General features: G+C 39.0%; 1 protein-coding gene and 1 long non-coding RNA gene across 6 annotated transcripts in view; one reads left to right on the forward strand and one right to left on the reverse strand.

Moving 5' to 3' along the window:
* The first annotated feature begins 6 nt into the window (after nt 1-6).
* On the forward strand, nt 7-14,306 carry LOC112963760. The gene is made up of 4 exons (XR_003252706.1): nt 7-377; nt 839-966; nt 4,884-4,982; nt 14,221-14,306. It is a non-coding gene; the product is annotated as an uncharacterized LOC112963760 (long non-coding RNA).
* The window catches only part of PIK3CA (phosphatidylinositol-4,5-bisphosphate 3-kinase catalytic subunit alpha), a 44,930-nt gene continuing 36,843 nt past the window's right edge, over nt 8,602-16,688 (reverse strand). For 4 of the 5 annotated variants that reach the window (XM_026061074.1, XM_026061069.1, XM_026061062.1 and 1 more), the window contains 4 exons: nt 16,266-16,436; nt 15,627-15,744; nt 15,315-15,466; nt 8,602-14,487 (listed from right to left, as the gene is read on the reverse strand). In XM_026061074.1, the coding sequence (XP_025916859.1) occupies nt 14,217-14,487; nt 15,315-15,466; nt 15,627-15,744; nt 16,266-16,436 (712 nt within the window). In that variant the 3' untranslated portion in view covers nt 8,602-14,216. The remainder of the gene's footprint in view (nt 14,488-15,314; nt 15,467-15,626; nt 15,745-16,265; nt 16,437-16,688) is intronic. The other variant, XM_026061081.1, reaches the window with a different exon arrangement.

Below are 16,688 nucleotides of genomic sequence, written 5' to 3' on the forward strand. Positions count from 1 at the left end.
GCCGCCCGCCGCCATGGCGGGGCGGCCGCCTCTCCGCTTTCTGCCCCGTTTTTGACCCCAAAGCAGCAGGGGGAACACCTTCCCTCTCCCTGCCTGCCTGCCTCCCCCCCCCCCCCGGGAGGTTTAAAACCGGCGCTGTGAGCGCAGCCCGGAAGGAGCGGGGCTCCCTGTCACTTTCCAGGCGGGAACGGGAGACGAGTGTGGTCTCGGCGGCACAAAAACCCTATTACAGCCGGGGGGGGGGGCGGTGAAGCAGCCTGCCTCGGCCACCGGCAGCCCCCCGCCGCGCTGTCGCCGTCTCCCCTCATCGCCGTTGCCTTTTCCCCGCCGCCTCCTGAAACGGCCTCCCTTGGCGCCAGAGGCAGCTGTTCCTGCAGGTAAGGCACCAGGAGAGGGCTCGGGAAAGCCCCCCCCGCGGCTGAGCACACGCGTTTGGCCCTGCCGTGGGGCAGAGCCGAGCAAGGAAGGGGCCCAGCTCCCGCAGGCTGCCTAGAGGCAGGGGAAGCGGCAGCAAAAGGGCGTTTTAAATTCACCCTGGGCTAAAGAAACCAAACAAATGGAAAAAAAAAACCAAGAAACAAACCCAAACCAAAGGCCCAGCTCTTCACACAGCTGCGCTGCCACGGCAGGGAAAGGCTCCTGTGGGAGATGGCGGGGCCGGACGCCGTCTCCCCCCGCTCCCGGCCGCCCGAAGCGCCCGCTGCGCAGCCCTGCCTCACCTCATTCGCTACAAAGCGGGGGGCACAAGGCAGCCCCCGCTCCCCGGCCGTTCCGAGCGCCAGCGCTAACGTACCGAAGAGGTTTACTCACACACCGCCTCGCCATCTCGCCCTTGCAGACCGCTCATACGGATGTTCCTTCCATGTGAAGTGTCCACTTACCTTCCCGGCACGTTTCCTTATTGCAGACGTTGTCAAAGGCTTGTGAAGCATCTGGCAGCGTATAACCGCATCCTTGATATGGCAGGTGGGTGCCGCCATCACACAGAGGAGGCATCATCTGTATTTTATGCAATAGGAAGAGTGAGAAGCTCGTAAAAAAACCTTATTGTACCAATGTAGAAGCTGCCCATTAAAGCTGCTGTATAGGAAAGAAGGAATATATACATTAAAAAATTAAAATAGGCAGCTTTCCCATTTTCAAGATTTTTCAAACTTATAATCAAAAAAAACCCCTACCTTTTTTCCCCCCTTTTGCTCACTTCCTCTTCTCTTTTTTATGCCACAGTGGGGAAAAAGTAAAAAATCATGTGTGATATATTTCCTCACAAAGCATAATATTTAAAATAGCACCTTTTTGATTTGAGAAATAAAAAGCCATTATTTATGGTTCTTTGTTTATTATTTACAAAGGAGACTATTACAGTCATTCAATTTGATGACTTCAAACAGATCATGGAATTTTACCATGTGATTCATTTATTGAGCTATTATGCTCTGGCTTAGCCTGAAGTTACCTAATTTTGAAATCAAGCTTTCAATTAAATAGAGAATATGCAACATCCCTAATACTGTTGCTCCAATGATTAATATAAAGTTATACTTTGTTTCTGGTCTCAGTTTAACTCATTAGCTGGAAGTTGAAACTTGTGCTGTTTATAAAATCCTACCTTTACCCTTTGTCCTGAAAGTTGGAAAACATGTCTTTAGGGTGATCTGATTTGGTTAGTACCATGTAGAGAGAGCTTCATATGACCATGCAGAAATTTTGATGGTAAGCAGTATGAATATGAAGCTATCCTATTAAAGACACATTGACTGAGCCCTTAGAAATTAAAGAAATATGACGTACCCATTGTCTCCTGAGCTGAAGTACTAGTCAAACAAGATACTAGCATCCCAGCATATTCCAGCCATAGGATCTGGTGTTTCTCCAAGACAGCTTTCGTTAAAATTCTTGTAAACTGGCTTTAGCCATCCAAATGGGTGGTTGCCCACGTATTTCTCCCTCTATTTACCAAAAAGTTTTCTTCATAAATACTTGAAAAAGGGGGGAAGGTGGGGAACCCCCACCACTTTCCTACCTCTCAGTAGAGGGCAGTAATGGGAATTTACAATCCATAATTTGCCAAGGGAGAAAAGAGAAAATTTCATTTAGATTCAGTATCCTGCTCAGTGAGACAAAATCAGACTAACCAAGTCGCTTTCGCATTAAGCATGATACCTAGTCTGTACCTTTTGACTGTTTTCTTCTCTACGCAAAGCAGTAGAGCCCAACAACACATACGTCAGTTAATAAGGTGAGACTCCGAGTGAAAGAAAGAAATGTCTGAGGAGGATCACCTTTGAAGCCATAGATCCAGTTCAAAGTCACAGGCATCAAACAGTAGCATCAATACTTTAGAGAGAAAAGTCTAAATTAATCTCACTTTCAAAACCACCACATGCTTAGGATGTTCAAACAAACTTGGGTCAGGTTTTAATCCCTCAGAACCTATTCCAACAAGAAATATAAAAAAGCCTACGGTTTATTAATGTTGTCTTCACCTTGTAATTTGAATTGGCAACACAGGTTATGCTCATTTCAGTTAGGAAGGATGTATCCTTCCTGAAATAAAAGAATGGGGTATAGTTTTTCTTCAAATGAAAGCAGGAAGTATAGCTCATGATAATGACCTTTGATGAAAGTGGATTTATTAGTGTTTAAAAGGACCTATAGGAGATTATCTGAGGTTGTTGTATGTTGTCTAGCATCAGTTTTCTAGCTGTTTTGTAAAATGGTTTCAGATGAACTACCTCTGATGCAGTTTGGACTGCAGACTGATTTCTGAGCATAAAATCAGGAGGGCTCATTGAGATTCCTGTTCTGAAGGAAACCATCCTCATAGAAAATCATTTTTTTTCCTGTTTTATCAGCATTATTTTACAAGTTTTCCATAATTTTCTTGATGCTTTAGGGATTAAGACCTAAAATTATCACAAAATCATGCCCTGATAATGGCAGCAAAGTCTAAAAGTTCCATCTGAATAAGACTGATTATGTCCTTTCCCTGAACCATCCTGTCCATTTTAAACAAGGTAGTGACCACCTGTAACCACTTCAGAGTTAATAGAAAAGATAAGACTCACCTTACACTGTGATAAACAGAAATTTAACCTGATAGACCTGATCATCTTTGCAAACAGTTTTTCATGCAATGAACGAGGCCCAGAGAATTATTCTTCTGTAATAAGAAATGAGTCAGCACCATTGCTTAAAAAATACAAAGTCCAGAAATATCCCACTGCAGTTAATCCATTGGTTCATTCTGTCATCCAGCCTTGATGGTTTCTCTGCAAGGCAGAGGCGTTAACAAAGGCCCCTGGTGCTGGCACATCTCCTAGGGAAGGAACTGCAGCCTTTTTCTGCCTCCGCAGTTTACTTACGGCTGTATAGGGGAAACTGTCCTGTGAATGAGGATAGTTATCCTGGGAAGAACAAGAACTGGTTAGATGCACAGGAGGCCCACATGACTGAAAGCTTGTAGCACCCTCTGCCTGGTGTCCTGTGGAGTCTGAACCTGCCTTTCTCCAACACAACCCAAAAGCAGCAGTAAGGCACAGGCAGCAGTACCTCTAGCTTACTCTGTAAAAACAGTATTTGTATATACACATATCGCCAAAGACTTGCACATTTCAGCCAAGTATGATGGTGGGTTCATCTGTCAGACACAATCCTCCTAATGCAGTATCTGAAGGCAACTGAGGACAAAACCTCAGGTAAGGTACTTTGTGAAGAAAAGACGGAACAATCACTAGTAATCTCCTAATATGCAATTTCTGTCTAGCACTGAGTTAGAAATAGACAGCAATGAAAAAATGAGTAAACAGAGCATCCAATCCATGTGGTTATCCTTTCAGAGCACGTCAGATCATTGAAGTAATTGAAATTAATTAGTATTTTGTAATAGCAGCTGCTGCTCTGTTCAAAGAGAACCTCACATTCTGTTTACCTGTTAAGGAGGATTTGCACACAGAAACATGAGTCACACAGGTGGAAAGCACATAGGAACAACAATGCAAAAAGAATCACATAGACGTTTGTGGACCAAACTCTCTAGTGAGTCAGTGCTTTAGCTTCAACATGTTTTCCCTCATTGATTTTCTGACAATTATTTTTTGGCTAGACCCAATGGCTGTTTCATCACCTGTTCTAGTTTTGCAATGTGAAACATTTCACAGGAGTTTGACTGGCACATTATTTCTACAATCAGCAGTCCCTATTGCTGGTGCTTATATACAACAGAACAACAGTAGAAATAGTCAAATCGTTAGATTATATGCATATAAACTTGCAATCTGGTTAATTTTATCAAGGGAACAGAAATTCTGTGTAAACCCTTGTGCGCATTAGGCACATACTTTTAAGTCCTTCTAAACACACAAGTTACATCCTACACATTGTTTGCACCACCTCTTTTTCACATTGTCTTCACTGGATACTGGAAGATAAAAAATACAGCAAGAAAGAGAAGGAAAGGGAGACAAGAGCTCACTCATGACAGAAATATGTTCTGTAGCATTATTACCAAATCTGGAATCTGTTTTCTGGCCTGACAGCAAAGTTTAGTATCATTTTGCATAACTGTTGCTTTCAAATGTTCTTTCAAACCACTTAAGTTTTGGTGCTAGAGCATCTCTGACCCTTTGCCCGAGGGTTTGATTTTGCTATGCATTCTCCTAGGAAAGCCTAGTGCAAATAGCATTCTGTTGAGGTCATGGCTACTTGCAAGTGCTAATCCTTGCCAATACAGAATATGTCTGTTCAAACACAGTGTTATACAAGAATACACAGTAATACCAAGTATCTGTTTCTCGCACATGCAAAAGTCATAGTATGATGGGTCATTTAGTAAATGTCTATGTCCAATATGCTTGTTTTGCATGTCCTCATCACATGTACAGTGCTCAGTCTCCCATGTTCCTGTACGCCAAGGCTGTCCTTACACTGGATTCAGAACCAAGAAGCTGCAAATTGTTCCAGCTGCATGCAGCATCTCTCAGGTACTTCTTGTATAATGTTCCCTCCCCCTTCCCTTTCTCCCCCCTCCCAAAGGGGAAAATATTTTTGGAGGTGTACTGCTCCTGTCCACACCTGCTTTTGTATCAGTAAATGTCTTCTGAATACAAACCTGATTCTTCTGTTCTTGGGTAGGGAAAAGAAGAGAAAGTAGATTGTTAGGTCATGTAATAACAAAATAGGGATCAAAGGGCTGAACAATATGAAACAAGCATCAGATACACGAGGATGTAGAGAAAGAGTGGGAGGATGGGTAGATCCTGAAAGAACTGGAACAGAAATAAACTGGCAGGATGGACATGAAGGATGAGAGGAGGAGTTCAGGAACTGGAACCTGGGAAAAAGTAATGGAGAGATTTTGGGGAATGTTTTTGATTGAAAATTGCTGAACTGGGAAATGGATGATCACATGCCACAAAGGAATAGGGAATCACGCTATCATAAATGCCAAGCAGAGGTTGCTTTGAAAACTGTGACTCGGGAGCTTTGAAGAAGCTATTTTGTAAGCATATTTATACCACCCTATACCACCCTTTCTGGGGGGGGGGGGGGGAACGACTTAATTTGATCACAAAACATGTAACAAAATTACTTGATGGCTCTGGACATTGTCTTCTGTAACTGGACTATCTCAAGAAGTTTTCTTTATATTTTCTTGTAACCGCAGGTCTTAACTGCTTTGAATCTTGTTAATTCAATTCACTGCCTAGATGCAGAGCTTAGCTCATACATTTTCACACCTTTTAAACAAAGTGTAGGAACAACACAGCAAATAAATATAGTTCATCCTGTTTTTCACACTCTTGAGGCTTATGACCCAGTTGTGGCTTACATGTGACAAAACATCTCTTTTACATGAGCTCCTGTCTTGCTCTTAAAACAGAGAATCTCTTACATGCTATGTAATGTGACATTTGACTTCTGACAGTAGAGGAGACATTTCTTCTTATTTTCCTAATTATCTGTAGAAGTTCAACACCGCTTAGGCACCAGGGTAACAAATTAGTGCAGTCAGATTGTATTCCTTACAGAGGGTAAATTCTGTCATTATAGTATCCGTGAGTAATGCTTCATCACTGGTTGGCTAGTAGGCTACACCTGGTATCAGCCACAACTATTCACACTACCTCTGCTCACAGCTGGATGACAGCAGCGCTATGCCACCCAGGTTGGGCGCCCTCCCCGATTAGGAAGTTCCAGCAAGAGTAGAGAGACACAGAATGTCTCTTCGGTTACGCAAACTACCACCACAAGCACACCAGACTAGATCACTTGCAAGCTTCCCCCAAGCTTCAGAAAAGTTCACTATATTAGTCCTTGTTTGCCAAAATTTCCATAGCTTGTGCCTAGAACAGCTGGCATTTCATGATGTATGTTAGCGTAACTGCTCTCTGCAGGACATCCAAGCTCCCCTCTGAACAGGAGGTAGATTTTTTTTTTCCTTGAGGACCAGTTCAAAGCTGCGGAATGAGCTCCTGCAAGAACTTACCATGGTTACAATCCTAGTTGCACACCAAGTCTTTCTAGCAGCAGCAGTAACTGCCAAGTAGCTCCCCAAAATGTAAAAAGCAAAACAAAACAAAACAACTACCAAAATGAAGCATCTGATGATGATCCCTCCCATGATAACAATTTGTTAGCAGTTAAAGTCCAAAGGAGTCTAACAAGTCCCCTGAAAGACTTGGGCATTTCCACTGCAACCACACGGTCTTATATTTGCCAATGAACAATTTCCAAAGTATGTTTCTTATTTTTTCAAAAGTAGCCTTGCAAACAAAAACCAGTTTTTTAATATAATTTTTGTGATGAAAGCATGAAGGATATTTTTCAAGAACAAAACAGATTGATTTTAAAGCCTCTGCTGAATCATTCAGCTGAAACTCTTCAAGAATATCTGCCTTTTTATCACAGCTTTTACAGACCGCATCTAAAATAAGTTACTTATTTTGAGGATTAGCATGTACAAGAATGAACACCACATGCATCTAAGACTTCCCATTTAACTATAACCCATAAATAATGCAAATCCTATTTCTATCTTATTTTTTTTTCCACCTCAAATAACTGATGTATGCAATTTCTATCTCCTTTCTTTAACCTTTTGGAAAGCAGAGCTGTAACACCAAATCACTCCAAGACTGAAGACTCTTTAAATTCTCACTTCAGAATTCACAAATGTACCAACCATATTATTTTAATTTACTTGTTAGTATATACATTAACACTCAAAAGTGTGATAAAAACAAACAAAAGTAGTTTTTTTAATAAACAGCATGTGATACAGACTGCAAAGTTAAATAAAAAGCAGACTTTTTTACAGTTTCTGATGAACATGAACTACAAAGTGTCATAGGATATAGGCCAAACTTTTCTTGTTACTTGAGTAGCATAGCAGAAGGGAAAGAAGATACACAGTTTTTCTTTTTTTTTCTTTTTTTTTTTTTAAAGGATACTGCAAGACTATAATCAATACGACAACACATGCATCTTGCTGTATCTTAAATACTTTTTTGGCCCATTATTACTAAAAATGTCTTGCTTTCTAACTATTATACCACAGGAACTTTATCATAGAGTGACACAAACTAAACATGGCAACATTTCCCCCCCCTCTAGTTAGTGGTTATCTCAAGATAATTGTCTCATTTTAAAAAGATGTTTCAGGTACTTGTGGGTGTTTACCCCCTTCTTGATGCAGACATGTAACTGCCACTAGCCTCAACAAAATAACACACAGGCATCAAGAGAAGATACCCTCCTGGGCTCTATTTATCCAAAATGCCAACTGCATCCTGGGCTGCATTAGGAAGAGCGTCACCAGCAGGTCGAGGGAGGTGATCCTTCCCCTCTCCTCAGGACTGGTGAGACCCATCTGGAGTGAGGGGTCCAGTTCTGGGCTCCCCAGTACAAGAGAGACGTGGCACTACTGGAGCAAGTCCAGTGAAGGGCCATGAAGATGATTAAGGGACTGAAACATCTGACATACGAAGAGAGGCTGAGAGCGCCGTGACTGTTCAGCATGGAGAAGAGAAGGCTCAGAGGGAACTTATCATTGTGTATAAACACCTGATGGTGGGGAGCAAAGACAACAGAACAGGACTCTTCTCAGTGGTGCCCAGTGAAAGGACAAGAGGAAATGAAATAGAGGAAATTCCATTCAAACATTAAGAAAAAATTTTTGTACCGAGTGTGGTCAAACATTGGAACAGGTTGCCCAGAGCGGTTGTGAACTCTCCTTTCTAGAGATACTCAAAACTTGACTAGACTCAGCCCTGAGGAACCTGCTGTAGATGCTGCTTTGAGCAGGGAGGTTGGACCAGCCGATCTCCACAGGTGCTTTCCAACCTCAACAATTCTGTGATTCTGTGAAAATTCTTGCAATTGTGGTACCAGTTGCAATGACAGAAATATGTTCAAAACTTCAAGCATGAGAATCTGGGAAATCAGAACGCAGCCCTACATTATTTTCAGAATCCTTTTCTCTACCATTATCATATACTGAATTTCTTAGAATGCAAGTGGATTTCGATACTGTATATTGAATACTCACATTTAAAACTTGCAGGAGTGGGAGGGGGAAAGGGAAAGGATGATACAGCTAGATGTTGAATTGTACATTTATTTTCACAACAAAACACGACAAATTTGGACCATAGTGGCTGTAAGGCAAAAAGAGAACTCATCTATTCCTCCTTTCTTCTTCCCCCCTCCACAAATGAAACAGTAAGACAACTTTCTACAACCTGGGACAGCTGATAATTCAGGAAATATAACACAATAAAGAAATTAAATATACTTGAAACCAAAAAAGCAAAGCAGAATGAGATTGCAGCTATGAATATCCATGTTTTGGCCCTCATGGATTAACTGAACGATAGCAGATGTGAGTTTCTTAGGAAATACAGCTTCTACTTCACTAGGCTCTCTATAACTTTAGTAATAGAATTAGGTCAGGCTTGACCATAATTAATTCAAATACTGGAACAGGTTCCTAACTAAATTTATACAGCTACACTGAACAAAATAGTTCCTAAACCAGCTTATACCTACTGGGGAATCAGCACCAGAATGTCAGAGGGAGTCAAGATATAATGGTGTATTTTTGGCCTTCTTTATGCTGAATGAATATTGCATCACATACAGAAGTGACAATAAGGACACTTAAACTTAAGACACATGTTTATACAAACCAACTATGAAGCTAACTTCAAAGTACGGGCAGAGCATTGCTTCAGTTAATCCTCTCTGACAAATACTTTATGTCGTTCTTATCTTACAGGCATGTCCCTTTGTGGGTGGGGTGAGGGAAGAAATAGGGACAGAGGGATACAATTCTGGATCTGAGTTAGGAGTGCTAATACAGGAAGACCTCACATTTTTAAAAGTGTGTCCCATAAAGCTCAGAAGTCAAAAAGAATACTGTACTGCAAATACTGTATTGAGAACAACTTTCCTGAGTGTGGGTTTCACAAGTCTTTATACTATGAAAGAGTTTAAGAGGACAGAGCTTTCTTTAATCTAGCAAGCAACAGAAGTCCTGGAAGTCTTAAAAACAAAAGTAACTATAGACAAGATCACAGTAATCCTGAATTAGAAAGCTGAAAATGCTAGGTAATAAAGAAAGATTTCAAATTAAATTGTCAAGTGTTTAATGGGGCAGCTAGTAAACATTCTTCTTGGCAAGAGAACAGCTTTTATACTGAATCATATGAATAAACAATCTGGGACTTTTAATATACGTGTAGTCTAATTCTGATTTCATATGCTGTTGTGAATTCCGAGTAATGCTAATGAAGTCAGTGTTATATCAGCATAAATGAAATCAGAATTTCTGAGCACCTACAGATTGGTTATTGTACACAGGCAAAAAAATCTCTTATATCCAGGTTCCAGTTGACTTCCTTAATTAACATAGATGTAAAAAACCCAAATGATCAACTGCAGGTGTAGTGAGCTACACAACATTTTGGACAGATAGAGCCTTACCTAAACTGAGGCAACTTTCACCATGAAAAAAGATACAAATTCATTATTTGTACGAAAGGTGTATTGCAAAATTAAATTGGGATTCAACAATCTGCAACACAATGTCCATAGCTATATAATATTAAAAAAAAAAAGAAAAACAAAAGAAGTGTGGTGGTTCTTCCATTCAAGTAAAACTAAAACAAAAGAAACATGGAAGTTAAGAAAAAAAAAAAATCTTACAAGCAGCAAATTACAATTTCCTCTGTAATAACACACCATTTTCATTAAATTGAAGTATTGTTAAGATGTCAAAGACATCAACAAAATAATAATTTCAAGTGGCTTTTTTGATTTTTGTTTTTTGAATGGGTCCAGCCCAGGTCTGCAACCTGTACAGACATGCAAAACAGGAGGAATTCACAATTATTCAGCATAAACACTGGAACATGCTAGTTATAAAATGACAAAGCAAAGAAAATACCTTCAAATTGTTAACAAACATGGGCTACTGACCACTATAGGGCTTTCAACATTTTACATAAAAAGGAAAGTTGGGGGAAAAAAAAAAACAAAAAAAACAACAACTCCAAAACACCAACAGCAGGGTCATCACATACAAAGTTTTCTACATGCTTGGTAATTTCTATATTGCCCTTAATATGCAGGCTTATATCTCCTCCACAAGATGCCAAACTACTAACAATTTTGGTTTTATTTAAATGCTTTAATCTTCTTTTAAATTATATTGAAAGTGTGTTTAACCTATGAAGAAACTACTAATGCACTCCTTCAGAACAGAAAAGCGTGCATATGTAAGTCAATACAGGCACCTTTTCTGCCACCTTTAGGAAAGCAAAGAATATTTTCATGAAAAACTAAGCAGCAGCAGCAGCCTGTTTCGTCATTAAATCAAACATAGCTTCACAGTTGAAAAAGTTACTGTTTTAAAAGTTGTATTTCACTAAATCACCATTACCTAATGGCTTTGTAATAAAATGTATGGCCCAGTCCTGGGCTCCTTGCTTTTGCAGGCCTCCTGTAAAGTTTTGCAGGAGGAAAGTATTCAGTTTCAATTCAAACTCAAAATAAACTTAGTGTTTTGTGCAGCTGATTCTCAGAATAAAGGGAGTATTTTCAAATCTCCTTTAAGTGTCAATAGTTTTAAAAAATTATTAGAAATTTAAATTCCAAGCAATCTCTATAAAACTCTACAGCTCAGTTACAGGTGCCTTCACAGTCTGCAAGCAGATCTTACGTCTGAAACCAAGAAGAGATGACATCCTCTCATTTACACCAATCTAAGTCAGTAGTAACTCCGCTATCTTCAGGGAAGTTACGTCAGCACAAAACTGGTGTAACAGAAGAATGTATTTAGGGTTAAATGCCTTGTTTTCCTTTCTGAAAAAAAGGATTTTTTTTCTACTGAAACATTATATTTTTCAAATGCCCATCTTGGTTATGCTGAGAACAGTTGCTTAAAGCCCATGATATTCTCATACTGTTTTTAACACTATAATTACCCCAAATCACATAACATCTACATCACTATGAAGTTTCCTTTCTTCTACAGCTTGTGCACAGCATTTAGTTGCAGTGACTTTTAGAAACAGAGCCTGATTCCTCATACCTTTCAGTTTGTGCAAAAAGGGTGCAAAACACTATACGCTTGAACTGAAAGACACTTATACCCACACTTACAGAATAAATGGCTAGGAAAGGGCTGAGTACAAAAAAAGTTGGGCTCATAAGATCCAATAAATTTGAGAGGATCCTTCTGTCCAGATTGAAAAAGACTGTCTCTTACATAAAAAAAGTAAAATGTTGTTTCAATACCAGATAAATAAGGATAATATAGCACTTGATGTGGCATTTGTGTAACAATTTTACTGTTAAATTAAAGAGTTACAGCCAACAGGGTTTCAGATTTTGAACTAAACAGAATTTAAACTAACTGAAACTAAGCCATGTTTTAAAAGAGCTAAAACATTAGTGTGTGTTGATGGCAAAGTAGTACATACAAGGGTAACTGTGTTCTAGGAACTATGACCAAGGTCAGCAGGAGTGAAAAAAATTCATATGAACAAAAAGGCATATGTAACAGTCAATAAAGAGTAATGGGAAGTCTGTTGGACTACTCCAAAATGTTTAGTAGAACTAAGGAAATAAAACTTCACATTCCCCATACTATTCTTGGAACTTCTGTAATTTTCACAAAAGCAGGTTCCCCCCTCTCCAACACTGTCAAGTATTTGTGTGTACAGTAATTAACTGCAGGATCTTGACTATGAAAGTGTCTTGAAAGACCAAAGTCTTGGCTTTAGAATCCCCAAAGTCTTTCATAATGTAATTGATTGCACATTTTTTAAATATATTACATTTTGCTAAATGAAGCCAACCAGTCATTACCTCATCAGTACAGCCTGCACAAAGTACAGTTTGTTTATATACTTATATGCTAATCTAACACCAGCTGTCAGCATATTTTATATTACATGTGGTATTGCACTTACTGAGTGGCACCTGTGTGTGTTTGCAAGTGAATGAGCTGAACCCCCAAAAGCTCCGGACCTTTGGAATTCACTCCAAGTGCTGCAGATCTAGCAAGTTTAAAATGTTGGGGTAAACATCACCCTCAGAATCATGGGTTTCACTAATAAAAAAAAAAAACGGTTTAATAATTAGGAAAACAGTCATACCTGAAGTTATGCATAAGGGCAATCTGAAATCCTCGGTACTCTGGATAGTTTCAAAAAGTGGTGCCAATTTAATTGATTGCACACATCATATTGTGTTAGAGGACAACAACTAAATTTACAAATATATATTATACACACACACACGCACACACACACAACAGACAAAGCTATAAAATGTTAGGTAACTCCACATGCTGTGAGCTAGCCAACGTATTTGCCATATGTTGAACTGCTTATTGATCATACTGAAAATCTAAACAACTATTTCTGATGTATTAGTTACTGGATTAAACAACCACTTCCAAAGGAGGAAGAAAGAGGAGAAATGGTGGACCCAAAGACTGAGGGTTTAAACATACATTCCTCGAATAGCCAGCATATAACTTCAGTAATGTGAAGAGTATTGCCCAAAAATTTTTGAAGAGAATTAGGCCAATGCCATCCCTGGCATTAGTGGGTGTCTCTCCCACTACTTCAATGGTACTTGTGTCCTCTTTCATTAGGGTTGAATTTGGTCCTAGGAGTATATCTGGTCACCTTCAGTGACATTAATGGAAACGGGAGTCTTGGACAGAGAGAACTGGGCTGCAAAATTAAAAGAGTGAATATGGGACAAATCATGTAAATAAAGAATATATATTAATAATAGTTCCTATTATATAAATAGCCTTTATAAAAAAATAATCTTTCAATAATTTTAACAACTCACCTTTCTTTAGGCTCTGGAAAAGATGTATGAAAAAAATCTATTCAGTTCAAGTTAGATTAAAGCAAACCTAAGATGAACACTACAACTCTTTGTTGCACTAAACCCAATTCTGACCGTTCAATTTCCAGGTTAGTCAGTTTTTTGGGAGGACGGGGACGAGAGTTTCTTTGTGAAGGTATGAATTGCACCCCTAGAAATACTGAGCAGAAGAAACACCATATTGAATGGGCCTATTTCCTACTGCTTTCAGAAACTGTGCAGATGACAGACCCAGAAATCAAAGGGTCATCTAAACCCCATATATGTTAATGCCTCCAAGCACATTTAAAAGGCACTGTCCCCTCACTATTATTTTTAGATCTTTGAGCTTAAAACTCCTTCCCTTTAAACTATGCTGCATCTAAAAAATGTTCACTGTCACTTGAGTTCGCTTTCCACTCTTCTCAATCCAGCATAGTCTTTACCTGTTGTACCAGATCTAAGGTAATATATGATGGACTCTTTTTCATGCTAGCACTATTTTCTTTTTCCTTCTAATTTATCCTATCAAATGAAAAAAGGAAACATTCTTTCAAGTTTACCTTTTTGGGCTTAAGGCATAACATGAAGTCACACATCATACTAAAGCTTAATTTTTGAAGTGTACAATTTTAGTGCTACCTGAAACCCTGTTTTACATTATTTTTTGACAATTGTCTGAACAGTTCAACTCTTTTCTTGCTGTCAATTCTAATGTCATTCGTGGTTTGTGCAATTCCTATGCAACCAGTCTTTGCTGCTAACAGGTTTTAACAGTGCAGTATCCCCAAAGTGGGCTATCAGTTCTTGTTTTCTTTGCTTTCATTTCAGTTCAAGGCATGTTGCTTTATTGTGTGGAAGATCCAGTCCATTTTTGTTGTCCAGCCACCATGGTGAGCATCATTCATTTGCTTCATGAAGTACTCAAGAGCTTCCTGCTCGGTTTTGTCCAATGCAAGAGTCTTTCGAATGTATGCAATATCATCAAAAGACTGCAGTTCTGGCATTCCTGAGCCAAGCATCATGGAGAATAGATTTATGAAGAGATTGGCATGTTGCCGAATTGCTAGATAAGCCTTATAACACATCTCCTGAAACCTATAAGAGAAAGAAGAATTGACTCAGTTTACTGTCGTATTAGATGTGTATTTCTTTTTCACCTCCAAAAAAAAAGTTTTAAGGCAACCAGACCTAGAAAGTTAGACATTTTTAGTCAATTTAAGGCAAAAATGCAAATAAAGCTTTGTTGCAGCATTCAGACAGACAACATAATTAAAATATTTTAAAAACTGTCTTTCCTTTTTTCCATACAACCTAATGAATTTAAGATTAAAGCTGGAATGTCTCAAAGCCGATCTCTAGAAAGACAGGTAATAGAAAAGACTAAAGCAATGGAAAATGTTTTCAGCTCTCCTTTCTTAGCACATTCTGCAGAATGTCACAAACTACACAGGCCAGCTGGAAAGCTGATATCACAGGGGCCACAGGAAAGAGAAGCATCATTGAGCGACCAACAAGGCTCCCTGGCATGCAGCACCATCAGTGAGCCCGCCTGACACTTAAAATTTCTCAATTTGTGCAGTTACGCTATCCCAAGGGGATTTTGTTTCAAGCACGAATACAAAAAAGTTCAGCCTTTTTAAAATATATCTTTATTCATATGTGTGCCGACCCTGCAAAGCTGAAGTGAGATAGACCTTATGAAACGGAGGCTGTGTAAGTGCTATGACATTATATAAAGATCACCTGCTGATTTACAAGTGAATCGCTGATCTTCAACTAAAGAATTACAACATAACCATCACAACCCAATTCAAATAATACTTTTCAGTTGAAGGGTCTAATTATTAAAGGTCACCAGTAGCAAAGTGCATTTGAGGTACAAAATACTCTGGAAGTTAGATGCTTAATAAAAAAAGACTCACCTTTCAAACTCCCTTGTTTTGGTACATTCTTGGGCTCCTTTACTAATCACTATTAAAAAGTCTTGTGTTAAGACAAATGGCACACGTTCTCTTTTATAACCAAATTTTTTCTTCTTGTGATCAAGGAAGTGCCCAAAATCAATGTGAAACAGCTTGGAAAGACAGAAGGGTATATTAAAATTAATAATCCCTTGTTTAAACAATATCACAGTAAAATTTGCTCATTTAGCTTTAATTTGGGTGGATCTTTTAAATAAATTCTTATCAGTGAGAAATGACATTAACCTATGCTCTTGCAAAAAAGTATCTTACTTGTCCATCATCTTTCACCATGATGTTACTATTGTGGCGATCACCAATGCCCAGTATAAAGGTAGCAACACAGTAGCCGGCACAAGAACGTGTAAACAAGTCAATAGCTGCATCATACCTATTGAAAACAAAAAAAGGAGATATTTTCCTACAGATATTCTAATACTACCAAAGTGCAGAAAGAACATCTTTTTAGGGAGGGACCAACTTCGACTATTTTTGCTCAATGAGGTAAAGAGTTTCTAAGCTTTATCACTGAATCACACAAAGTGAGGAAGAAATTCAGCATGCTGTAAAAACAGAAGTATTTACAGTTAGATCACAGAACAGCCAACTAGCCATTAAAAAAACTGTCTGTCTTTTGAAGACAGGCAGGAGTTTTCATTTTGATGAGCTACTGCTAAAATACAGACTTAAGCTAGATCTTAATAATTCCTCTACCTCCAACTACAGCTTTACTAAGAAGTCATGCAACAAACACAAACTTGTTAAAAGAGCTACAAGCAGGAGCACTAGACCAAGAAGACAGCAAGTAAAAATACAGCTGGACATAATTTCCCACTTGATGAACTTTAGTTCTCTTGAAGTTTCCATCAAAACCAGTAAATGAACAGGAAGACAAACAACAGAGAATCTCACATTTCTCCTTTGTTCTTGTCCTTGAGCCACTGATGTAATGTATGGCTGTTGAACTGCAACGCACCCTTTAAGCCTCCTTTACACTGAATCTGCATGATTGTATGAGAGCTCCTCACTACCTCAATAAGTCCCACGCAGTCACCAATAGATAAACAACCATAAGGCAACATCCTGAAAGAGAAAGTTAATTTTTATAGAGCAGGTTTTAAGACAGCCAGCATGTTAATAGCATGGAACAGGCATGTTTAATAATCCATATCAGATAATCCAGTGCTATCCATTACTGATTTTGGGATAAGAAAACCTGTTTTAATATTTTATAGGTGTATTATCATTAGTCTTGTGGAAAAGAAGTTTCCTTTTTAGGCTGAAAGTGTCATCCCTACAGAGGAAAACACCTGTCTAGGTATGCTGGAATATCCA

Source organism: Apteryx rowi, unplaced genomic scaffold (assembly GCF_003343035.1).
Source record: "Apteryx rowi isolate R43461 unplaced genomic scaffold, aptRow1 scaffold_10, whole genome shotgun sequence".
Taxonomy (NCBI): Eukaryota; Metazoa; Chordata; class Aves; order Apterygiformes; family Apterygidae; genus Apteryx; species Apteryx rowi.